We start from the raw sequence: 26,700 nt of genomic DNA, 5'->3' as shown, positions 1-26,700 counted from the left end.
GCTCGGACATAGCGCTGCGCGGCAGGCAGCATTCCTTAAGTTCAATTTGTAACTGGTACTACATGGCACCTCGCTGCACTTAACCCTACGTGCGCGGTAGATTTCCGGAGCAGTAGTGTCCCCCAAGCAGCGTGCACCCGCTACGTTTACGTCTGTGGCTAATGCCAATCGCGCCTGCTGGAGCCGTCCGTCCATTTCGAATAGCTGCCTCGCATGCTGGGAGGCCGGAGTCACTCGAATGTTACGCTGCCGGGCAGGTTGCATTCTCTGCGTTTACGCCTCCAGCTGTTGCTAAATGGCACGGCGCGCCACCCGTGTGTACGCCAGCGGCTGATTTAGTGAATTATGGAGCCCGCTGTCTATGCTTTCAGAACGGAGGGTCTCATGGTGTAGGACTGGAGCCGTTGGGAGATCGCGGTGCTCAGCACAAGAATGTCTTTATTTATGCACGGACTGTTTTTACCTTTGTGGATTCCACATCCGGAAGTGTGATCTGGAGCCGGTTGCTGAACACAGCACTCCCGCTATTGGAACAGACCGTGTGACATGGCACAGCGCCCAACATGCGCCGATCCCTGCATTACGCGGATCCGTTTCTCCCCTAACTTCAGCCACTCGCGTCGATTTGATTTTCACCGCAATGCACTACGAAGTTCCAGGTTATAACACAGCAGTTTGAAGTTCGCAACTACACTTTATTGCGGACCAGGACTGGCATCCTCGGTGTAACTACAGCATACATCTTCTTCACCTTTCGGACAACAGCATCGTCGAATGGAGCCTGCAGGAGCGATTACCTGCGAGAGAATTTGAAGCGATGTACAGAACAAGACGAAGGGGTAAGTTCAAGGTCATCTGAACTCAATTTCGAAATGACGCAGAAAATTTTGCTAGGCGGTGTTAATGAGCGTTTGGCAGCTCTCCATTGCGAGATTGGAGGCATATGTTCGCATTTCGCGTCGGCATGAATCAATAACTGCATCTTTTGTGCGGCAACGCCTGCTCCTACTCTACAGCGATGTCGGGAAGGAAGTTCTCACATAGCATGTGTACTGACTGGTGACCGAGCATGCTGGGCATGCGGTGTGAACAACTAACGATGGGTGCTATCAATATCGCGTGCGAGTGTGGAGATTAAACGCAGTCATATTTTTCAATATGAAGTCGATTTAATATCAGTTCGTCTCACCGATACGGAATTCCGAATGCTAGCTAAAACACGCAAGCGTAGGACACAACACACCATCTTTGTTGTTTCGTTCTTCGGTTACGCCGAAGCATGCCGCTTCCTTTCTCTCCTTGCAGTCTACACAAGCACCGTCCAAAATCGAACGAGCGGTTTATTGCAGAGGCTACGAAAGCTCTTCTCTGTTATGGTGAATAGTGGGATGTGGAAATACATTATTTCTGTCTTCACGAATGCACTCCAGCGAAGTCATTCCAGGGAGCCATTAGCAACTGTACTTTTATTTTCTGCCCGTAGCAGAATTCTTGCTGAAATTATTTGACATACCGTAATGCCTGTAATGCCGCCAAGAAAGGAGTGGAAACGTAAAATTGCACTCGGGGAGCGAGAACGCCTAGAAGAATGGTACATATTGCCTCTATGGACACTTCCTTTACGGCGGTAATGATTCCAGGGCAGAGCAGTATAGACAGAATTCAATAAACGCCTCTTTATTACAGCTATGCGTGTCATCAGCCCAGAGCGTGTGCGATGCAGTGGCGTACAGCCTCAGGATTGGCAGCAGTGAGATCACACACCTGCCTCTTGTTCACCATTACTATCGACTTCGCCATGCGCACTGTAACACCTATCCCATATACGGTGGAAAGTCTGGCCAGTTACTAGGGCATTTTATGTACCTCGAATTACTTACGTTTTGTGCACAGTATCTCCGTTCACTTCGTAACCTCATTCGCCCATCTCAGCATTGATTGAAATTGCTACTGATATCGTAATCACGCAGGTATAAATTAAACTTAGAATTCATCTCGAACAGCGACTAGAGAGAATATCTCCATTGTCGTTCTGATAACAAAATGCTGCAAGTCTGTACTTCCCTTCGTAACAACGCTTTCCAGCTTCGATCTGCATGGCCATTCCTTACGCACACGCATTACCATATCGTTCCGAATACTGGTTACTCTCACAACTTCCAGCTTTGCTGCGCGTGAGCAACGTGAGGAAATCATGAATTCGCGCTCTGCGATTGTAAGTACAGAGCAGCAGTACATGCACCCTGAAGAATAGAAGGTTTCATACCGTCGCAGTGACACACTGGACGAAGACATGTCAATGTTACTTTATACGTGCTAGAGTTTGCGTAAAAACGTACGAAGTTTTCGAAAGGAAGTCCGCTGTTGTGTGCCGTGGCAGTCTTATGACCACATATCCGTTCTAAAGACTAGTATTTTTGAACGATAGGTTTCCTAAGAACGCTATAAACGAAAATCTATTACTGTAATATAGGCTCCATAAAGTTTTCACTTATTCTAAAACAATTATATTTAGCAGCGATGGCCCCAGCAGGGATGTAAACCCGTCCTGAAAGATCAAATGAAGTCGAGCCAATGGTTGAAAACGTTATTGTACGGCAGCGCCCAGCTGAAAGTAACACAGGAATTAGTGTTTGATGTACTCTGTTCCGCTTTAGCGCGTTTGCAGCAGCGAGCACAAAGTGAGACATAGACGCCTTCACGTTACGCATGTGTACTCCACTACCGAAGAACGGAAAACAAACACGCCTGCAGTGGGTGCGCAAGCTATATCGCGAGAGACACGTGCCGTTCGTCGTTATCATAGCTGCATTTCATATCCCCACATGCATTGCCACAGCCCGTCAATGCAGCAGTGAGCCGGCGTGCATTGCGCATGCTCCGCTTCTTTATCCTCTGCATACATCATACACTAGTATTCGCAGGCGGCGTACACACGCCGTGCTGCACGGTAGCCGAGTGGGTAAAGTGCTGAGCGCGCACTCGCGAAGACCCTGGTTCGAATCCCAGCGCCTGCAGCGCTTATGCCAGTGATCGCTGCGATGCGGGGACTGGAATTCTGACCAGAGTCGCTCCGGGTCATTTGAGACCCGGCTGTACGCTCGGCCGCCGTGTGTGGTGGACAAGGCGAGGTAGTGTGCCTTTGTGCACATTATCTCTTCTCGCTGTCCCCCGGGTATCCAAAGGGCGGATGCCCGTTGCTGCTATGTACTCTGCGTACAGGAGGAGCGGGCGTAGTTTTCAATTGTTTTTTTTTTATTTAATGAACACGCCACTTAAAGAGAACGGAAACCACACTTACCTCACATTCCGCCAATCCCGGTGGCACCACAAGGCGTAGGTTTATGCAGTGCGCGCCATCCTGATTGGTCCCGGCAATCATTGACCCGCTGCAAAGAGCATGACAACGATGTATGTATCACAGACGTGCAACTCTTTCTCCCTTTTAGTCAGTGTACGACGGTGTCGTGATATCCGACTGCAAAGAAGTGTGCCGTCTTTCTATTCTCCTAGAAGGGTGCTTTGCCTTACTGCAATAACTGCCACTATATTCACCTTACCAGCCTCCGGCCGAAGCCAATGAACGCGTGGTTTATTTTCCTACAGTAAAATTGCTTCATTCGATGGAATTCACTATTCGCAACGAATTTAAATATTTATAAGAGATACCGGTCAGGAGATATCAGCCGTTTAGTTAACCAATCCGCTCCTTATAACGTCTTTGCCAAAAGTAACGATGCTGCGTGCTCCACTTCTCAGTCGGGTAGCAGATCATTCATACAACTTCTGAAGCTGTGAATCGGTGCAAAGTAAATGCGATCTCCTGTCCTCACTAAAGAGTTCGGATCCTCTGTGTATCTATGTTGGCTTTACAATACAGGCGAGAAGCAAAACATGCAGCCTGGTTACTTTTGGCGAAAACGGTACCTTTGATGGAGATACTGCTTTGGCGCTTTATATCTATGTATTAAAGCAACATTTAATACCAGCACATGATAAAAAAAATAACCGTTCTGAAATGGAACTGATGTTTGCTTGTTGACTGACAGGGAACCATCTTCTGATGCTAGACGATCACTGCTGTTCACTTTTTGCAGTCAGAGCTCTTACAGAAGACGCGATACTTCAGTTCTTATTTTTTTGTTTTTAATATAAATCCTTATGACAGTTTATTCTTTATATATTCGATTGTTTATTCACGATCGCGCATAGTTCAGAACTCATTCAAATTTATTTAATGTTTTTCGGTTTGCGGCACACCAACCGGTGATATTCGGACCTCATGCTATAAGGCGACAAGTATTTCAGGGATTTATACGTTCTGGCAGCGTGGCGTAGTCGAAGCGCCGTCGAGGTTTCAGCTGCGTTTATTACACGCCATCCTTCAATGTGACGATGACACCTGTCATTATCAATAATTGCGTAGGCCCAGCCACCAAGCCCCCCTTTCACTCCCATCTTGAAGGCGAAAGCCTTACTTGGTTCACGATTGGTATGCACAGAAGTGTAACCAGTAAGTTACAAGAAATACATAGCGTAATTTCGTAAAATATATATGATGTAACAGTTCGTTGTGTTGCGTTTAGTGTGGTGTCATACGATTTCGCTTCTAATTTAGCAACAATCTGCAACTCAAGTTGGAAGCTAGTTAGTCCTAGGGATTCGATCCGACGATATATGTGCCTGCAGAAATAGTACAAAGTCTGAACATTTAGGAAGATGCTGTGCCAGGCAGCTAATATTTCCCAGAAGCCTGAACCATTTCACCTGTAGTATTGCGTATCTCGCAGTGTGGGCTGGGCGCTTATTTTTCTTTCTACTCCAACGTGCAAAAATTGTATCATGTGCATTCGCAACAACTTTGTGCAAGGCCAGGTTAAAGTTGTGCCATTTAATGTTTTTTTTTTTCGAAGCTTCAAAACACACCAATGTAAACAATCGGCGTGTACTTTGTAGAAACACCACATTTTCCGAGTTTTGAGCTCTGTAGTGCAGTCTGATAAAAAATTGCCAATGACTTATTGTCGTCTGACTGTTGCACAGCGCGTGTGAATCTCTTTACGCCACGTTTTTGGGCTTACCACTGCACCTAATAAACACTGGCACGCACTCGGAACATCGGCGATTGTAAATTGACACGCTATCATCATCATCTATCATCATGCGTAGTCTATCACTCATTCTAGGCACTATTCTTGTGACTGTAGCGTTCTTCGTAATTTCACACTTCACGTATGCTTGGACCCATCGTGCATGTATATAGTGCTTGGACTACTTGGACCTCGCACACCTTGTATCAACTTCGATTTGGCTACATTTGGCTATCGCTATCAAGTAACCACTACAGCACTACAATCTACACATCCGGCTTTTCCGACGTATCCCAAGTCCAAAAGGTCCATCCCCATCCATCTACCTTGCGTATCCCGGAGAAAAATGCATAGGATCCGTCGGACGGTAAACATGAACCCTACCGACCGGGTCCGTCCGCCGTACCTGTCAAAAATATTTCCCGGATCCGTCCTGCGTATCCCGAAGAAAAACGCACCGGGTCCGTCGGACGTACCTGTAAGACCATTGAGCGGGCGCGTCCGACGTACGTTTCGGCACAGCCTTCGGGAAACAGACAAAAACCGGCGACTGTTGGAGCCAATATATACAGGAGAGTAAGGTAAACGAAAAAACAATTCAGAGCACTTCGGGACTCGGCAGCAACTATGGACGTTGTCCACTAGTCTTTGGTATCCCCGAGTGAGTCTACGGGAGAATGCGCTTGAATGCAGCAAGTGGCCGAGGAGCAGAGCGTCTTTCTATCGATTGCGATGGTTACCATTAAAGGAGAATTAGGTAAACTAAGCACAGAAGCCGCTGTGTCTGCCGCCATCCCGGAGCAATTTCCCTACCTATTCTCAAACAGCTCGGAGCAGTTAAAGGATCAGGGCAAATCATTCTTTGCCGACTTGGCGTACATGGCCCTCACAAGATCCAAAGCGCGCAATCTGTCGAAGCAATTTGATCTTGCGTTGGCGAGCCAAACGCGCTGCGGCACACTGGACGAGCAGGGTAATTTGAGTGGTGAGACGGCACGGCAGGGAAGGCAGAGCGTGTGAGCGAGCCGTGTTTAGACGTGGCTGAGAATGATCCCTGCGCTGTATACGCGGCGCCGCCAGTCGATGCGGGCTCTACTCTCGCTCCTATAATCCGCCGGCTGGGAAGCGCTGGCAGCAGTTTAGAAGGAAAGTCTCATTCTCGAGCAGCAGGAAGACTGCTCGATCGCCAATTTAATGAAGAGCGTCAAACTGGGTGTGAAGAAAAACGGAGTTGAATTTTATGAGAGATCAGACTTATTGTACCGCAGCTACACGAATAAGCGTGGGTCTCAAATATGAGCAGCTTTTGATTCCTCGGAAGTATCGCGGGCAGTTACTGGAACTCGCGCATGAAAATGAATGGGGAGGGTATCTTGGCTTGAAAAAGACCAAAGCTAGAATTGCTCAGGAGTTTTATTGGCCGTATTGTTGGAGAGATGTTGAACAATTCCTGCGCTCTTGCGACACCTGCCAGAGAGTGGGCAAATCCACTGACAAATGGAAGGCGCCAATGAACTTGGTGCCAGTCATAACAGAACCATTTCGGCGACTGGTAATCGATATTGTAGGTCCTCTGCCAGGATCAACGAACGGTTGCGGTATGTTCTGACTGCCCTGCGTGTCGCGACCAGGTTCTCAGAGGCGGTACCACTTAAGGAGTTAAATTCTCCCCAGGTCGTGGACGCTCTGCTCTCAATTTTCGCACGCATAGGGTTCTCTTCCGAGATTCAGTGCGACAACGACAGCGTATATTCACCAGCTGCATAACTTCCACCTTTTCAGACAACTGCTGAATCAAGGTGGTGCGCAGTTCGATCCATCCCCCGCAATCTAACCCAGTGGAACAAATCTACTCGGTACTCAAGCGAATATTGAGAGCCCTGTGTTTTGAGCGCAAATGTGATTGGGAGGCCTGCACACCCACCGCTATGTTCGTCTTGCGATCTGCTCTCCACGAGACCACAGGGTTTAGCCCAGCGGAGCTTGTGTATGGCCGAAGCTTGAGAACTTCGCTGCGCATGCTGCGAGAGTCTTGGGAAGGCAGCGATGAAGACTCAAATGTAGTCTCACACGTCCGCAACCTACTTCAGAGGCTTGGGAAAACAAAGGATATTGTAGAAATCCATATCAAGGCGGCGAAAATCTTGTCGAAAGAGTACTGCGACAAGTCAGCAAAAAAACACACCTTCGAAGTTGGCAGCCAAGTGATGCTTCTTCGGCCATCAAAGAAAAACAAGCTCGAAGTTCAATGGGAAGGGCCCGCAAAGACTGTATCGAAGATTTCCGATACTGACTATGAAGTGAAATTGGGAAGACGGCCTAACAAAATTTATCACAGCAACCTGATGGAACCATACATTCAGCGTCAGTCAATTGTAAACTTCACTTTGAAGGCAGCCGATGAGGAAGGGGAGAAAATCCTGACTACGGCCGACATGAAATAGTGTGGTTTAGAGGTAATCGTGGATCAGTTCATGTTGGATGCACGTCTAGGCGCCACCCAAAAGTAAGATATAAAGGGAATCGTTTCAGAATTTCAATGCGTTTTTTTGAACCGTCCAGGAAAAACAACGGTCGTAGAGCCCTATATCGAGCTGACATCGCAGGATTCGATTCGTACTGCAAAAGAAAATCATGGCTGAAGACATCCAGCGCATGTTGACTTGGGGGTTATAGTACCAAGTGAGAGCGACTACACATCGCCCCTAATACTAGTCAAGGTTCCAGCAAAGGATCCGAGGCCATGCGTCGATTATCGGCATCTGAACGCGATAACCCGAGATCAGACATATCCAATACCGAACCTGGAAGAAAGGGTGGTGACAGCGTCGAAGGCACATTACATCTCTACGCTAGACCTAGTGAGAGGCTATTGGCACGTACCCCTTAGCGAAAAAGCTAGCCGTTATGCGGCATCTGTTTCTCCATTCGGAACGTTCCGCCCAGATATGTTGAGTTTTAGACTCAAAAATGCACCGTATTGTTTCTCCAGTCTGATGGATCTAGTGAATGGATCGAGATCGAGAACAGGACGGAATATTTTTTAAGCTTCCCGCGCTGTACACCTCAAGTAACCGATAACCAATAAATGCTGTGATGCACTCGAAGTGTTGTGACGATGACATGTGAATAAAAACGAAGGGAAGATACATATATTCATGGAACAATTCGATACGAGTGATACTAACGTTTCTTAAGAGATTAGATCCCTCGTTCTACGGCACAGCACTTGAGCGCCATAACCACTTCACCACCACAGAGGGGGGATCTACACTACTTATTTCTTGTGATACATATATGACAACGAAGCCTTTTCCAACTCATCGCATAGCACAGGGACTTTCTGCGATGAGGTTAATTTTAGGTACTACAGCGTTTCTTCTATGCTTATGAGCACGATTCTGCTTTGGCTGGGAATGGAAGGTTCAGCCTCAAGAAATTTACACCTTATTTCCCAATTACTCCGAGTAATAAATTCCGGCCTAATGAACGAAATCCTTTGGTCACAATATCCGCGATACATCAGACAGTGCATTGATGTGCTGAGTTCAGCGCCATGTGCTGATGTGGTGAAAAAGTGTGCTTTATAAATTCGTTAACCTTTGCTTCACGAGCGTTCTCAATGGGCGAGTTGGGGCGTCACATTTTATGGGTAAACAAGCACCATTTTGGATGATTTCGCCATTTCATATAAGCTTGAGCTTTTACCTCAGGAAAAGCTACAGGCAAACGTAGATAACACATTACTGCTGAAAAAAAAAAGGAAATCTTGTATGATTCTCGGAAATCGCAGTGCACGAGACGCGCGCTTGGTTTAGCTACCAGAGGCTCATCAAATTGCACTGGCATCGTTCAGAACGCCTTAGTAATTGGTTTGTCCTCATACATACGCCGTCACTGAATTGACAAATTATTTTAATTGTCGTAAACTGAATCCGTAACCTCGATATCAGCAGCAGGAATAGTCACAATTTCCAGTTATTGAAGCACCAATGCGAGAATAAACGCTTTCAATCAGTCGACCTAAATAGGCACTAACTCTCCAAGATCAGGGCATTTCATTTTTATTGTAACCACTTCCGCGTTCATCTTGAACCGCACTACGGAAGCCACCAGTTTGCTAAACGCAGGTAGCAAACTGTGCGCGCACATATGCACATACTATGCACATCCGCATAGTGTGCGCATATGTATGCACATCCGGAGTCACTCAGCTGTCCGTTATAGTATGTGGCTAGTGGTGTCCTCTATAGGTATCCCAACCTGGGAGAGGCCGCGCTCGAAGACTAAGCTGTCAGCGCCCTTCTCGGTGGCAATTTCATGACGGGGAGGTGGGCGGCTGAGGTGCCTGATTTTGCAATGTACCGGCTAAAGTGCGTTAAAAAAATAACTACAAAGCCTTGAACGAGATGTTTACCACGGAAACCTTAGAAGACGGGAAATACTGCTTTCTAACGTGTACAGTATGTAACTAGTCATGCAAGTACGCAATGTTTCTGTGAAAGCGACGTGGGTGTCACAGGTGAGCGACCTCGTACATCCCGAGATCAGTACAAGATTTCTCAGCATTTTATTGTGATAGCAATACTGCGCAAGGTTTCGAGCAGTCGCGTAGCTTATGGCCGGTCGACACGGTTGACCTTGAACAGCCGCGAAGAAGTAAAAGAAGAGGGGAAGGAAGAAGGAGAAGAAAAAGAGGGGGAGGAAGAAGGAGAAGAAGAAGAAAAAGAAGAAGAAGAACGCTCGATCACCGGTAGCTCATGCTTTCGCTCCACATTTGGTTCAGCAGCATTGGACCCTTCTCATTTGCATGCAGGCTAGTAGCTTACCCCCTCGCGTCATACTCTTAAAGGACTAGCTCAAGTGTTCCCAATAACGCAGCACCTTACACCGATAGGCTGTGATCCCAGATAGTTCTGGCAGGTCATAAGTGAGCACCCGGCACATACCATCACTCGTATTAAGAGTCTGGCGAAGAAGCAGATGACAACGAACGCACTGACATTTTTAATGATTTTTCATCTGTATTCACTAATAAAATTCACCCACCAACTGCGCCTTCAGCCGCCAATATACAGTCCAACATGCCTGCTGTCGTGTTTTCTGAAGCTGGCATTTCCTCGCTAATCGAACACCTTAAAACTTCATCATCGGCCGGCGTCAACGAAATTAACTACAAAATACTTCGCAATACTAACAGCATTTCTGCAATGTACTTATTGTTTTCACAGTCACTTTCTACAGGATGCATTCCGGATGACTGGAAAGAGGGGAAGGTCATTCCCGTCTATAAATCAGGCAAGAAAGATACTCCTTTGAATTACCGTCCGATATCATTAACCAGCATACCTTGCAAAATTATGGAATACGTCATCTATTCTCAAATCATGAACTTTCTTGACAGTAACAACTTCTTTCATCCCTCACAGCACGGGTTTCGCAAGGGTCTGTCATGTGAAACTCAAATGACCATCTTTCTTCATGACGTTCACTCCAACCTCGACCTAAACTTACAAACTGACGCTATTTTTCTAGACTTCGCTAAAGCATTTGACAAAGTTCCCCACTGGGCGTTTACTGCTGAAACTAACCATGCTAAATCTGCATCCTAACGTCTTATTATGGATGGAAGAATTCCTTTCTAACCGCTCCCAGTTTGTTCTCTTTAATGGACACAGTTCTAACCCTCTTCCAGTAACATCAGGCGTACCCCAAGGTTCTGTATTAGCTCCCCTCCTATTATTAATCTATATAAACGACTTACCCTTAAACCTGGTTTGCAATGTTTGTTTGTTTGCAGATGACTGCGTTATTTATCGCACAATTTCTAACCACTCTGACCATTCGCAGCTCCATAACGACATTAACGCAATACATGCCTGATGCGATGACTGGCTAATGTCACTTAATCATAATAAATGTAAACTCGTATCTTTTCACCGCCGGCGTAACCCCCACATTTCACTTACTCGGTTGCTAACATTCCACTATAATCTGTATGTTCATACAAGTACTTAGGCGTCACCTTGTGCCAGGATCTCTCCTGGCGCTCACATGTAACGAACATCGTCGCATCAGCTAACCGATCATTGGGTTTTTTGAAACGCCATTAACGGCACGCCCCTCAAAGTAATAAACTTCTCGCCTACCAATCGCTCATCCGACCCAAACTAGAATACGCATCTATTATGTGGAGCCCGCAACAAGCATATCTCATCACTTCACTCGAATTTGTCCAAAATTGCGCCACGAGGTTCATTCATTCTTCCTATTCGTATGACATCAGTGTATCGTCACTTAAACGGCAATCAGGTTTATCAACTCTTGCCCATCGCCGTCGTATTGCTTCTCTTAATCTGTTCCATAAGATGTTTTGCAGCTCCCTTAGCCAACCACCTTACATCACACCGCCAGCTCGAATATCTCTTCGCACCGGCCATCCACTAGTAGTTTCATGCCAGCGCGCCCGCACAGTCACTTTTTCTTCATCATTCTTTCTTCGCACTGCAAAATAGTGGAATGGCCTTCCCTACGATGTTGATGCCACCACCTGCTCATCAAGTTTTGTTAACAGTTCGAATATGCACTTCACAAATATAATGTAGGCAATCATATACAATCAATGTTTCTACTCCCACCCCTTATGTAATACCCCCATTGTGGGGTCTTTAAGGTAATAAAGTGAAAAGAAATGAAGTGATAGGGCAATGATGTAGCGGGGAAAAGAAGCTACCGCCGTTGGTATCGCAATTAAACTAGAGTTGACCAGAGTTATTGTAAGATCACACGTGCCATCTGTCTTTAAAAGCCCTTGTTTTTTCAATAAAACTTTCAGTTGCCAGTACCGCCCTATGTTGTCTTCACCCTCCGTCCTGTGCCTGCTGCGGTTTTACTTTCATTATATCAGAGTTAAACCACCACTATTTTTTTTGATAGTATAAACAGACTCGCACTGCCGGTGCAAACTGTTCAGGCTTCCCCATACGATGCTGCCTCAGTTTTTGCATGCTGGGCATAGGGATTAATCGCCTAACTCCACATTTCTCGCTCATGTAGTTTCGGATTTAGTTACATGAATTTACATTTGACTCGTGAGCATATAAACGTGGATCAACTTGCTGTTACATTCTAGTTCACGTGTTCATGTGTGCGCGCGCCGCAACATTGCCGATGGCGCCCCCCGGAGTGGATTTCTAATAAACGTTATACGCACGAATACATCTCGCAGGAGTAAAACATCCACGAGCTTTTTTTTCCGCACTAATACTGCTGCGCGCTTGCCTAGAAGTACGTTTAGTGAAGTGTATTTTGAAACTGCGAAATATAGTTTAACTTGACTTGATGACAAACAGTAATTTTCCAACTCCTCGCAGCTGCAGATGGTACAACAGTTTGCGCAATTACGAGCGTTTTGTTTGTGAACATACCAGGCGAATCCAGAATTCCAGTGATGTTACGCTCTCTAACTATACAGCCGAAAACTGTCGACAAGTGCCTTAGCGAATTGGAAAGCATGGCGAAAAACACGAAAAGCGATACACATAAGCGCCGAAAGTGTGCCGTTTGACATTCTGTGTGTCGGGGTCCTCAGCTGCTAAACCAGAATGGGCAAAAAACAAATTCCATCCAGAGATTTGCATGTCTCGCTATGTTGCTCATTTGCCATTGCCGGCAAAGCGCGTTGTCTTGTAACCCGTGAAAAGGTGCTAGCCAGTCGATGTTCGCTACTGCACGCAAACTTTCGTTTAAGAAAGCCAGGCATCGAGTCAGTCTGAGGCACGACTGAGATTACTAGTACTGCTATGCGATACGGATTAAACTGACACTACAGAAAGGAAATAGTTGATCCAGCGGAATGCAGCTATTCACGCTTCTCATACCACTTGCCCGCGATGCGGCAAAATAACACCGGCGGATCCTCGTTCTTTGTGCTGAGCAGACTGTTGTGACAGTGCACAACACAACAGTAATGTCTTCCTGATTTTCTCGAAGACGAGGGGACATATGTGTTGCGTTGGGTTGAGTTTTTTGGCGCATAAGCAAATAAGGCTATCATGCGCCAAGAGCAAGGTTAATTCGTTTTGTGAAAGAAGGGGGAATGCGGGTGTGTTTAAATTAGTTTGTTTAGAGACTCCTTTTAGGAAACGAGTTGCGTTGGTTTTAATGAAGCATAAGCTGCTAACGCAATGATGTGAAAAGCATCAGGGTTTAATTTGTTTACTGATGCAAACTTGATTTATTCTACAGTTTGAGTAAAACATTTGCTTCCCTTAGAAAACTGAAAACACCCGACAAATCTGCAATTCCATCTTCGCCTAAAAAATGTTTTCGGTGAAAAGGAATGTGTTTGTAAAATGGGGTAAAATGGGCTAAAAGGAACAGCACTTTGCATTAGGTAGCGAAGTACTGGAAGTAGTAGGCGAATATGTCTACTTAGGACAGGTACTAACCGCAGATCCGGACCATGAAAAGGGAATATCAAAAAGGATAAAATTGGGGTGGAGCACATTTGGCAAGCACTAGCAGGTTATGACTAGCAGCTTACCGGTATCGCTCAAGAGGAAAGTATACAACAGTTGCATGCTACCTGTACTCACCTATGGGACTGAAACGTGGAGCCTAACCAAGAGGGTTCTACTTAAATTGAGGACTACTAAGAGGGCTATGGAACGAAAAATGGTAGGGGTAACATTACCAGGTAGGAAGCGTGCGGAGTGGGTCAGAGAAATAACTCAAGTTACCGACATTCTAGTGGAAATTAAGAAGAAGAAATGCACATGGGCAGGACATGTGCGAAGAGAGGATAACCGATGGTCGCTTTGGGTAACAAACTGGATTCCAAGGGAACGAAACCGTAGCAGGGGCAGCAGATAGTTAGGTGGGTGGATGAGATTAATAAGTTCGCAAGGCTCAAGTGGATGCAGCTAGCACAGGACTGGGTTAAGTGGAGAAATATGGGAGAGGCCTTCGCCCTGCAGCGGGTATAGTCAGGCTGGTTATGATGATGATGACTTTTTTCTTAGTGTTTCGATACTTGTGCATGAGAATAAAACATGGTTCATAGTTAGTTGTTGCCCACATTCTTCGCACGGAGGTTTGTCTTTTTTTGTCAGCAGAAAATTATGCGTCAGGTGTGTGTGTCCAAAGCGGAGGCGGCATATTATTACTTCTCTGAAACGTTCCTGATACACGACCTTCATTCTCCCAAAATGGATTTTACTAAGTGCAGTTTGTTATCCACTTTACTATTCCTGAAAGACTGCCATTTTTCTTTTTGTTTGCGATGTACAAGTTTCATACAGTCTTTGTAGCGTAGTTTAAACTCTTCATTTGTTTGTCACGGGCTTTCGCAGCACGTGTCTGCTCTCTCGTTTCCTTTATTACCCAAGTGACTCGGAACACAGCAGAATTTTATGTTTTATCATCGCGCAATGGCTGTTTCTATATTGTGTATTATGTCTCCGAGTAACGGAGCGGCTGTATTTCTTTCATTTAGAGCTCTGAGGACGGCTAGGGAGTTTGTGTAAATAATTATTTTTGTACCATTCTCTTTTATTATTCTCTGTACGGCAACAGAAATGCGTGGGATTCAGCGGTGAAAACAGATGCACAGTGTGGAAGCCTTATTTTGTTGGAATCTCCTCGTACAACTGCACTTCCCGTGTACACAGCTGCTTGCGATTCATCGGTATAAAACTCTTTGAAGCTTCATGTAGTCATCCTGAAGTTTAAGGAATTCCCGAATAATGGAATTCCTGAGTTTAGTCTTTGGAAACTGTGCGAGAGTGAGATCACAGATTGTAGGAAGACTCTACCATGGCGGTAGAGGGCTCTTGTTTTCAGCGATATCCGGTAATGTGTACCGAATATGGAGTTTGCAACATATCTCTTCGAACCGCCTTATCAATGGCCTCATTGACTGAGTTCTATTTGTGAAAATGACTCTGGAGGGGCACGCTGTGACTATTGAATAACACAGGTGTTTTTTTTTTTTTTGTTACTTTATTCTGAGGACATTTGCTCATGTAAGTAAAGCTCGTGTATCTTTCAGTGAAGGCTCGTTTTTTTTTTCCACATAGAGGCTATCCACAGGACACGTTCTGTCTGCACCACAAGTAAAGCGGAGGCCTAAGTAATGCACTGGGTGTAATTTCTTTAAATATGATTGCTTAGCTGATCCATAAACTATGCTTCCATTGTCCAAGCAGGAGCGCACAACCGAGCGATATATAATGCAAAAGGCATGGCATACCCTATCCGATCCCCAATGTTTACGTGAAAGTATCTTCAGGATGTTTAGGGATTTGGAGGCTTTCTTTTTTAGTCCTTGTAAGTGGGGGAGAAAAGTGAGTTTTTTGTGAAACGTAAAGCCTAAGAATTTGGGGTTGTTGTTTACGGGCAATTTGATGTCATTTAGGTGAAAGGCAGGGTTGGGCTGTATGCCTCGTTTAATCGCGAACATAATTGCCACTGTTTTCTGAGGAAAAAAAATTAAACCCGTTATCACTGGCTCTTTTCGTTAGCTTATTTATTGTTAATTGGACCTGTCACTCGCATTTGGACATGTGGCACGATGTGTAGGCGATTTGAAGGCCGTCCACTTAGAGTCAATACATTATGGAATTTGGCACTACTTTGCTAATCGTATTCATTTTTACAACAACAAGTGTTGTGCTTAAAATGCACCCTTGGGGTACACCATTCTCCTTCAGGAAGGTTCTTGAATAGGTGGTACCAAGACGTACTTGAAAAGAACGATGTGACAGAAAGTCACTTAAAACCTTTAAATTCTGCCACGTATGCCTAAATCTGCCAGGTCGCGCAATATCCCAAACCTCCAAGTTGTGTCATATGCCTTCTCAAGGTCAAAGAAAACGACAAGACAATGATGTCGGTGTATAAAAGCCTCTCTGATGGTGTTTTCGAGACGCACGAGATGGTCAGTTGTTGAGCATCCTTTTTAAAACCACACTGGTGAGTATTTAAAGGTACGTGAGATTCTAAAATAAAAATTAGTCCGATGTTTAAATTATTTTCAGATGATTTTGCTAAAACGCTGGTGACAGCAGTGGGCCTCTAACCACCAGGAGATAATGGCTCCTTTCCAGGTTTCAAAAATGGTACGACAACAGCTGTTTTCCACGCCTCTGGCAATTTTTCTATGACCCAAATTTTGTTTAAAAATTTTAATAGTGCCTATATTGCAGGCTCGGATAGGTGGGCGAGCATATCATAGTGAATTTGGTCAGGACCAGGTGCAGTCTGTTTACCAGCAGCTAGGACATTTTTTATTTCTTGTAGTGTAATTAAACTATTCCATCCTGAAGAGTGAAGTTTAATGTACCTCAGCCAACCTTGCTAAGAACAAAGCTAGCGGAATTGATGGCATTCCAGCTGAGTTGCTTCAAAAGCTCTACCATGACGACGCTGTTAACGTTCTGTATACATTATGTCAGCAAATGTTGACAACCCTGCAGTGGCCACAGGATTGGAGGAGGTCAGTTTACATGTCCATTCCATACAAAGGCAGTGCCAAAGATTGTTTCAACTACCGCACGATCGCGCTTATTTCGCATCCTAGCAAGGTGATGTTGAAAATCTTCCAAGGTAGGCTGCAGCAGTATGTGGATCGGGAGATTTCGGACGTGCAAGCGGGGTTTAGCAAGAGCAGAGGAACTAGAAACCAGATTGCCAACCTTCGCTGGATCATGGCAAAAGCAAGATATTTCCAGAAGCCTATATTTACTTCTGCTTTATTGATTACCCGAAAGTGTTTGACTGCTTAGATCACAGCAGATTGCGGCATGCTCTCCAAGAGATGGGAGTTCCAATTCACCTCATCTGTCTCCTCTGTATGAAGGGCAAGAGGCCACAGTCAGAACTGGGCATGGTCTTAATGACTGGTTTCCGATTGAGAAAAGAGTGAGAAAAGGCTGCATACTGTCGCCCTGCCTATTTAACCTATATGGTGAGTGGATCATGAGTAAGGCCGGTCTGGACGAGTCTTCAGCAGGTGGGAAGACTGCTGGGAAACGTATCAACAGCCTTAGATATGCGGATGATACCAGTGGAACTCAAGAAACTTTTGATGCGAAAACAAAAAGACAGTGAAAAGTTTGTGCTTACACTGAACATTAAAAAGACAAAGATCATGGCGTCTTGCCCTATCAAGTCCTGGATGATCAAGGGACAAGAAAAGGAAGCTATGACAAATTTTTTCAAGATTACCTAGGAAGGAGACTGTAGCCATGAAATTAGGAGACGCCTGCTTCTAGGAAAGAGAGCCATGGCTAGCCTAGACCGCCTAATAAAGAGCAGATACTTTATACTGCCAACCAAGATCCGTATTAGTCATGCTATGGTCTTTCCAGTTGTGATGTATGGATGCGAGAGTTGGACTGTGAAGAAGGCTGACCGCCGCAGAATTGACGCGTTTGAATTGTGGTGCTGGCGGAGACTCTTGAGAGTTCCTTGGACTGCCAGAAGATCAAATCACTCGATATTGTCGACCACAAACACTGACTGCTCATTGGAGGGTCAAATTCTAAAGTTAAAGCTCAGCTACTTTGGTCATCTGATGAGAAGTGAGGAGTGGCTGGAGAAAGATTTGATGTTGGGAAAAGTTGAGGGTGGCTGGAGAAGGGGTAGGCGGCGAACGCAATGGGTTGGTGGCATCCTCGAGGCGCTGCAGATGAAGTTCTGTGATGTTAGGAAGATAGTGAGAGACCGGAAAGCGTGGCGTGACATTGTCCATAGGGTCATGAAGAGTCGGAAACGACTGAACGACTGAACGGAACACAACGGATGCATCCTGTACTGAATCCATAAAAATGTAATCCATAGTGAATTTGGTCAGTGTGATGAAAGGGAAAGTGCAGAAAAATATTCACCTAAAATGTCGGCCTGTTCTTGTATTCATGTCTGTACTTTGGAGGCTGTTAGAAGGGGAATGGTGAAATGAGAGCAACTAAAGTTAAGTTAAATTGGTTCACAGGAAGGGAAAGGCGCAGTAACTGTCACAGTTGCTCTGTGGACACCCGAACCGCGCCGAAAGGGAAGGGAGGAAGGTGGGAATGAAAGTGAAAAGAGAGAAAGAGGAGCCGTAGTGGAGGGCTACGGAGTAATTTCGACCACCTGGGGATCTTTAACTTGCGCTGACATCGCACAGCACACGACGCCTCTTTGTTTCGCCTCCATCGAAACGCAGCCGCCGCGGTCGGGTTCGAACCCGGGAACTCCGGCACAGTAGTCGGGCGTCTTACCACTGCACCACCCCGGTGGGGCGAGAGCAACTGCCATTTAGCTTTCGAACCTGTTCCCACATTTGTTTTCATGTTGTTGAGCTGTTTATTGATGTTACATAATTCTGCCAGGAGGGTGTTTCGGCGCTGCGGCGGATGTGTCGGGCTTTGCCTCTTGCTTTTTTAAGCTTTACGAAATTGTCTTGTGTTGAGTACCTGCGAAATGTTCCCCATGCTTAGTTTTGTTCCTTTTTTGTTTCTTTATATTCTTTTGAACACCATATTTTGGGATTTTGTTTCCCCACTCCAGAGGACTGAGGAATTCCTATGTGGGCTGCTGTAAGGATGCAATTTGTGTAAGCATCATTTAATTAATCTATAATATATTTATCTGTAGTAATTGTTTCTAGGCTGGCCATCTCTCGGAACAGTGCCCAATCGGCTAAATGCAGCTTCCAGCGTCGCGGCTTGGATGGGATGATTTGTGGTGAAGATGTTGAGCTGATTAGTACAGGTAAGTGATCCCTTCTGTATGGGTTAGCTAAAACGTCCCATTTAAGATCTGTAAAAATAGAGGGTGAGCTGAGAGATAAGTCAATACAGCTCAGTTTTCCTGAACTAGATGAACAGTAGGTTGGTTGCGCGGTGTTAAGGAGACAGATATTATTACACAGTATAAAGGATGGAATATGCATTAAAATCTTTTACTAATAAAAATGGCTCTGGAAGCTCCTTTAAAAGATATAATTCATGAATACTAAATTTAAGGTGTGGCCGTAAGTATATGCAGCACACAGTTATTGTTTTAAAAGCCTGTAAGATCACCGCTAGAGCTTCAAACTTAGTTTTAAGTTTGTGTTCTCGAACAGCTACTCCATTTTTTGCTATGATGGCATTCAGTCACGTGCATTCATATCGCAAAGTACAACGCTGACTTGCTTCTTTCCTTCATAAGAAAGCTGCGGCCGCTATTGGGATAGGATCCCGCTCCCTAAGGTTCAGTAGCCACGCTAACTAACCACTGAGCTACCGCGGTAGGGTAATGTACGATAACATGCCTCAATGGGTTTTGTTTCTTGATGTAGCCGAGTTCGAAATGGATGACGTGATACTTTTTTCTAACGCGGGGATTCATTGGAGCCTTATGCGGCATGCGATACGCTCACGTACGCGAATACTAAAATATTAGCTGTGGCTTAGCGAAGGTTAAGCATGGATATCTCGAAGCGAAAAGCCGCTAGCCTAGCCTTGCACGTTTCATATCTTCGCTGCTTTTTAGCTAACTCCCAAGCTAATACTTCTGGATCGGTGTTTCTGCGCCGTCCGACTGTTGCTTCTTCTTTCATGGCGAATGTCTGCGCCTGTTCTATGAGGAAGCGCGCCTTATATTCCCCCCCCCCCCCCCCCCCCCCCCTTCCCTCTCCCTTACAAATGCGGCTCGGCTGTACGCTCGGCCGCCGTGTATGGCGGACAAGGCGAGATGGTGTGCTTTGTGCACATTATCTCCTCTCGCTGTTCCCCGGTCAACCAAAGGGCGGATGCTCGTTGCTGCTGTGTGCTCTACATACAGGAAGAGCGGGCATAGTTTTTGAAGAGTTTTCTTTTTTTTTTTTTATTGAATGAACGCGCTACTTAAAGAGAACGGAAACCACACTTGCCTCACATTGGACCAAACCTGATGGCGCGACAAGGCGTAGGTTTATGCAGTACGCGCCACCCTGCTTGGCCCAGGCAATTATTGACCTTCCCACTGCTGCAATGAGCATGACAACGAAGTATGCAGCACATACGTGCAACTCTTTCTCCCTTTCAGTCAGGGTACGACGGCGTCGTGATATCCGACTGCAAAGGAGTGTGTCGTCTTTATATTATCCTGGAAGGGTGCTTTGCCTTACTGCAGTTACTGCCACTATATTCACCTTACCAGCCTCCGGCTGAAGCCAATGCACGCATCGTTTATTTTCCCTGAGTAAAATTACTTCATGCGATGGAATTCAGTATTCGCAACGAATTTAAATTTTTATGAGGGTGTCACCCGTTAATAATTATTAACGATGCGCCCTTAACGTTGCGCACACTCCCAGACACCCTTAGAGTGAGTGGGGGTAGCTGTTCCGGTCGCAAAGGAGATGCCCTCGACCTGCGTGGCAAGCTCAGCCGGAATTCAGCTACCTTGTAGTGACAGAAGGGGGTGGTCGTTTGGTGCCCAGCGGTCGCCGGTTCAAACCAGAGAAAGGATCGGAGTCAGAAGTAACAAACAAAACAGAATTTATGCACAGCAAGAGACGATACAAAGGAATACACAAGATCACTTGAAATACAACAGACGAGAGGTTCACAGAATACAAACGCTAAGCATGCAACTACACAGGTATCCAATAACATAGAGGCTTTACAAGAGATGGAACACGAGAGAGTACATAAAAAAACACCAAATTGTTCACCGGGCACTGTTGCAGTCCGACGCCTCAAGAGTCACAATGTGGCCGCCATACGAGACGAGCGCCGCTCCCTTGAAAGTCCGTGGGCTTACCAGCAGCGGGTGATCCCCGGGAGTCCAGTCGAAACACAGGCGAGCACGTCGCAAAACACTTGACGAACTGACTGACTGGCTGACTCAACAAGCGGCGCGGTCGCTTTAAATAGGGCGCGCCGCGTCTGTTTGTTAACACGCGCCAAAGCTAGCGCGCACACACACATAGCTTCGCTGGTTATAGCTCCCTCTTCTCCTCCCGTCGAGCCGCGCGTCGTCATTGGCCAGGTCCCATAGAAGATGCTCGATTTTTCTGGCGCATTCCAGGCCGATGAACCACCGTCTTCCCCGGGCAAAGGGAAAGAGGGTGACAACAACGCGTACAAAGCTACGCGCTCTCCCGCGCGGGGAAGGGGGCTTTGCTCTCCATGCCTTCCACGCGACGCCGTGCGGGCCTCGCGCCGTACCGGCTTGATGAAAATGGGCGCCGATTTCGTGACAGAGGGATACCTCTGAGGAGATATTAGCCGTTTCGTTAACCAATCAGCTCCTCGTGCCATATTTGCCAAAAGTAATGAGGCTGCGTGTTCCACTTCTCAGTCGGGTAGCAGATAATTCCTACAACTTCTGAAGCGGTGAATCCGTGCAAAGTAAATGCAGAGCTCTTGTCCTCTCTAAAAGGTTGTGATCCTCTGCGTATCTATGTTGGCTTTACAATACAGGCGAGAAGCAAAACATGCAGCCTGGTTACTTTTGGCGATGACGATACCTTTGTTGGAGATATTCCTTTGGCGCTTTATATCTACGTATTAAAACGATATTTAGTACAGCACATGATAAAAAAATTTAAAAGTAAAATTCTGCCCCCTAGCGTAACCATTCTGAAAGGAAACGAATGTTTTCTTCTTGACAAACAGGGAACCATCTTTTGATACCGCACGATCACTGCTGTTCAGTTTTTGCTGTCAGAGGTCTTACACAAGACGCGGTACTTCAGTTCTGAATTTTTTATTTTAATATAAACCCTTATGGCAGTTTATTCTTTATATATTCGATTGTTTCCTCACGATCGCGCATAGCTCAGAACTCATTCAATTTACTTCTTAACGTTTTTCGGTTTGCGGCACACCAACCGGCGATATTTGGACCTCATGCTGTAAGGCGACAAGTATTTCAGCAGCAAGTTCTGGCAGCGTGACGTAGTCTTAGCGCAATCGAGATTTCAGCTGCGTTTATTTCACGCCATCCTTCGGTGTGCCGACGACACCTGTCATTATCAATAATTTCATCGGCGCTGCCACCAAGCTCCCTCTTTCACGGCCATCTTGAAGGCGAAAGCCTTACTTGGTTCACGATTGGTATGCACAGAAGTGTAACCCGTAGGTTGCAAGAAATACATAGCGTAATGTTGTAAAATAATCATGATCTAACAGTTCATTGTGCTGCGTTTAGGGTGGTGTCATATCATTATGCTGCTAATTTAGCAACAATCTGCTACTCAAGTTGGAAGCTAGTTACTCCTAGGGATTCGAAACGACGATATATGTGCCTGCAGTTGTAGCCGGTAATTGTTGATGTCGGTGCCAACCAAGAAGACAGACAGATACTGCTCCTTTCTTGACCCCAATACAAAAACAAACATTTCCCATAGTCTGTGCATGTCGTTCAATGCCACACCGCGAAATAAACCTATGCCAAATCATCTCAAATACTGCTTTTGCACGTCTTAAATAGTTTAAGCGGATCTAGCTTTACGCTCGTTAATTTTATATTGTTACTGCAACACTAATACACATCCAAAACGCACGTACAGCCTAATAACTTCGTTCGGGTTAGTCGATGATTCATCGTAGAAAGGGGTAGCGCCAAAGAAAAGCGGAATAAATAGAAGGCAAATAGAAGACAGAACAAGAGATGTTTATTTAGTGCTTGTCCTGTCGTCTACGTGTCTTCTCTTGTGTGCCCGTTTCTTTGCGCTGCCTGTTTCTACAATATACATAGATTAACGCAATCACTGGCTGCCCTTTCAGTTTGTGCAAAGGGCAGCCAGGGATCGCGTTACTGTACGTAGTTGCTATTGTATATATATACTAAACATGCTATTCTTTGTAGACTAGGCTGATGGTTTGTCTGGCGCATGGAGGGCGTCCCAATGCCGACAGATGTCTTTTCTAAGTTACATTTTCAGGCGTCCCACTAGACACAGTCTTTATGGGTACCATCAAGTGCTGGCTACGCCAACAATAGGGCGAGGTAGATTGTGCGCAATTGGGTTGGTAAAGCTTTCACATCAAAATGTTTGAAATGTTTTCATTAGGGTACATTCCATTAGGGTACAAGTGATACATTCCTTCATTGTGGCTTCATTCCTTCATTGTGGCATATGCTTTTATTTTGAGGGATACTGGGTAATCATCAGTAATACCAGGACGTTACCCTCCACCCCATCTTATTCTTCGACTAATCTCACTGCCGTGTTCCAGATCTGAAATTCAGCTACCTCGCCCAAAAAGAGGTAACCCCTTACTACTTCCAGCGCCTCGCTACCCTATGCTACTGCTCAACTCGTCGGAGTTTGTGTACCATTAACTAATTTTTCTGGATACTGATTTTAAAAGTCACTGTTCTATTCTAGAAGCCTGTCTGCATCGATGATCACACCCTACTATTCGTCCCCTGTGTTATGTATGTACCAAGGCAATGTCATCAGCGAATAGGAGATTACTTAGGTATTATTCAAAACTGTTTCCCCACAGACCTCCCAATAAAGTTGTGAATACACTATTTAAGCAAGCGGTGAGCAGCACTGGAAATATCGTGTCTTCCTTTTTAATACCCTTCCTTGCTGGGATAGTGCTACGTATTTACGAAAGAACGAAAGAATACGTTTGCTGTGCGCCGTCTTGTGGTATCCTTCAGTAATTTCACACATGCCACATCTGCATCCACGTTCTGCAGAACCTGGATGACTGGTGTGGTTTGGTTCGAGTCAAATAATTTTTCATAATAAATGAAGGCTTTGTATAAGGTCTGGTTGTATTCTGTGCATTTGCTGATAGTGGTAACACTAGTTCTATATAGCAGGTTTTACACAAGCCTTTCTGTCTCTTTGGCTTATTTAAGTCTACGGTTGTTGACTAGGGATTACCTCAGCTAAGATAATGTAAGCGACTGATGGTAAGTTGATTTCGTTGGAATATTTCATGGCTTTGGGATTTCCTTTCATGTAGATTCCGCTACGCACTGGGTGACGAGGCACTGCGTACTGTTGTGCCCGGCCAAAGCCGCCCAGAAATTCAGCCGGACGTAAACTTCACCGGCAAACGCCTCCTTCACACAATACAGATACTTCTGTGCAAAGCATCGGTGCACTGGAGGCGAGCCGTGCCAATGGGAGAGAAGCGACGTGTTTGAGCATGAGTTGAGCATCCAGACAGCTCGGCGCCGTGGTCCTAGCTGTGGACCCCTTCTCGCCCCGCGGCATATTTAAAGCAAAAGCGCAGCAAGCTCTCCCATTGGCCCTGCGAAAGTGCTGCCGTCGGAATGGATCATTTGAGCGTCAACGGTTTCTCGGTTTACGAAGCCTCAAGTGCTTCGGCTCGAGACTCCGAGTGTGAGTTCGTCACTAGCGTCCATCGGGAGCAGTTCGCCCCCTGAGAGAGCGGACGCGGCGGAATCTCTTCGGCCGTTGCTGCGTGAGAACAGTCATATATGGCTATGTTAGCTTTCGGCCCCAGAGCCGATCTCGTTATGTAAACGCCTGTAAATAGTGTATAAAGCATTTTCTTCATCTTACCAGCGCCGACTCGGATTCATCGCTACCACCCAGGGAGCTGACAGCCCTCGTTCACGAAACGAGTGACAAGCGCCACGCAACCAACTCCTTGGCACAACCCTGTTAACGGTGGGCTACTGTGTGATAACCCCACCGGCACAATATTAGATGGTAGCTGTGGGATTGACCGGCGTCAGGCACCTCGGCGCGGTGAGTACCTGAAGTTTCCCTCAAACGCCAGACTTTCTCTGACACACAGCGTAGCTTAAAGAATGGCTCAGCGTAGCATTGTTTTACCCTTGCGTGTTTCAAGATTACAAAAAGTGTTTTTAAAACCAAGGGATTCTGAGAGGGCAGTCAGTGTGAGAACACATCTCTCGTCTCTTGCTAGGAGCGAGATAGCGAACGTCTAGTACACTATTCCAAAAAGGCAAACAACAAGAGACCAGTGCAAATGATGGAGAGTTACAAGGTCAAAGAACTTCTCCAAATTTATGAGGAGTTTGGCATCGATTTAGGCTCAACGAAAAGAAAGAAGGCGATCCTTGAGATCATGCAGACTAAGGACGTGACGGTTGAGGAAGCCGTAGAGGCGTGGGCTGATATCAGTGAGCGCCATAAACTGGAGGAAGAGAAGGAACGTCGTGAGCGGGAGGAGGAGAAGAAACGCAGCGAGAAAGGGAAAGAGGAAGAGAGGGAACTTCGCGAGGAAGGAATGCAGGAGCGAGAGGCGCTTATACAGATGGAGTTTAAAATGAAAGAAGTGGAGCTCCACAAAAGCTCGCCAGCACCTAGCTTAGCTTCTAACAGTTTCAAACCCCGTGATCAGCTACTGCCTTTTGCCACTGGCAAGATTATGGCTAAATCCCTCGTGAAAGTTGAGTATGCGTGCGAAAGGAATGATATCGAGCCATCCCTCTGGGGACAGAATTTGTTGGCTTTGCTTCCCGGAGAGGCATATGACGTAATCACGTGTCAGTCTAAGGAGGCTTTCGAAAGCTACAGTGATGTCAAAGAAGCAGTACTGCAAACGTACAAATTGTCTCCCGTAGCCTTCCGGCAGAGGTTCCGTTACGCTCATAAGGGTAAGGTGTCGCATGCTGACTTCGCATTCTTTCTGAAAGCCGGCCTAGTTGAGTGGCTCAAAAGCGAAGAGGTTTACGACGATCGCGATAAGGTCGTGGAATGCATCGCATTAGAGCCATTTTGCTGTTCCATTGATGAAGATGTCAGGCTCTGGTTGCTAGATAAGCTAACGGAGGTTAAGCTAAACAAGGCAGCAGAGTTAGCGGAAGAATATTACGCCCGCCGAAGCTTGCATAACAAGGCCGTGCGCGTAGAGAAAACTGACTGGAAAGATGGCTTTTCGAGGAGGCCCCACGAACGGAAGCCATTCACGCGTCGCGAGTTTCGTAAATACTTGTCTCTTACAAAAGAAACTGTAAGGGAGGGGCAGAATGAGACTCAGAGGGCTAATGATGTTCCCAAATACGACAACGATGCGACACGTTCTTTTGAAAAACGCAAACCGTTGAAATGCTATTACTGCAAAAGGGAAGGGCACCTCGCCACGTACTGCAAACAGAGAGTTGTGTTGGCGACCATACGGGAAACAGACAAAAACCTTCGACTATTGGAGCCATACATGCAAGAAATTAAGGTAAACGTAAAACATGCAGAGAACTTCGGGATTCGGCAGCAATTATGGGCGTTGTCCACCAGCCTTTGGTATCACTGAGTGACTTAGCGGGAGAATGCGCCCGGATACAGCAAGTGGCCGAGGAGCAGAGCGTCTGTCTACCGATTGTGATGGTCACCATTGAAGGAGAATTTGGTAAACTAAACACATGCAGTGACCACAAGATGGTGAGGCCCCGAATTAGCCTAAAACTGAAGAAGGAACGCAACAGATTAGTAAGAAAGAAACCCATCAACGAATTAACGTTGAGAGGGAGGACAGAAGAGTTCAGGATCTCGCTACAGAATAGATATTCAGCTCTAATCGAGGATGGGGACATTACCCTAGATGCAATAAACAACGATTTCAGAGGTATTAATACCGAGTGCGCTGTAGAAGTAGGCGGTAGGATAGTTATAGAGGATACCGGTAAGCTGTCTAAG

At 45.9% G+C, this 26,700-nt stretch overlaps 2 protein-coding genes across 2 annotated transcripts in view; one reads left to right on the top strand and one right to left on the bottom strand.

Annotated features, from left to right (window-relative positions):
- Positions 1-288: 288 nt before the first annotated feature.
- LOC146208373 (uncharacterized) overlaps positions 289-26,700 on the bottom strand; it is a 157,557-nt gene continuing 131,145 nt past the window's right edge. Inside the window, exons 5-6 of the mRNA XM_084578452.1 lie at positions 3,302-3,389; positions 289-797 (exon numbers count right to left, since the gene is read on the bottom strand). Of these exons, the coding sequence (XP_084434578.1) occupies positions 696-797; positions 3,302-3,389 (190 nt within the window). The 3' untranslated portion in view covers positions 289-695. The remainder of the gene's footprint in view (positions 798-3,301; positions 3,390-26,700) is intronic.
- LOC146208374 (beta-1,3-galactosyltransferase 5-like) overlaps positions 26,284-26,700 on the top strand; it is a 32,126-nt gene continuing 31,709 nt past the window's right edge. The window contains exon 1 of the mRNA XM_084597166.1: positions 26,284-26,445. Within this exon, the coding sequence (XP_084453292.1) occupies positions 26,284-26,445 (162 nt within the window). The remainder of the gene's footprint in view (positions 26,446-26,700) is intronic.

Source organism: Amblyomma maculatum, chromosome 1 (genome assembly GCF_055883805.1).
Source record: "Amblyomma maculatum isolate TAMU_Amacu chromosome 1, ASM5588380v1, whole genome shotgun sequence".
In the NCBI taxonomy this organism is placed as follows: domain Eukaryota; kingdom Metazoa; phylum Arthropoda; class Arachnida; order Ixodida; family Ixodidae; genus Amblyomma; species Amblyomma maculatum.
This window is presented reverse-complemented; position numbering and strand designations above follow the sequence as displayed.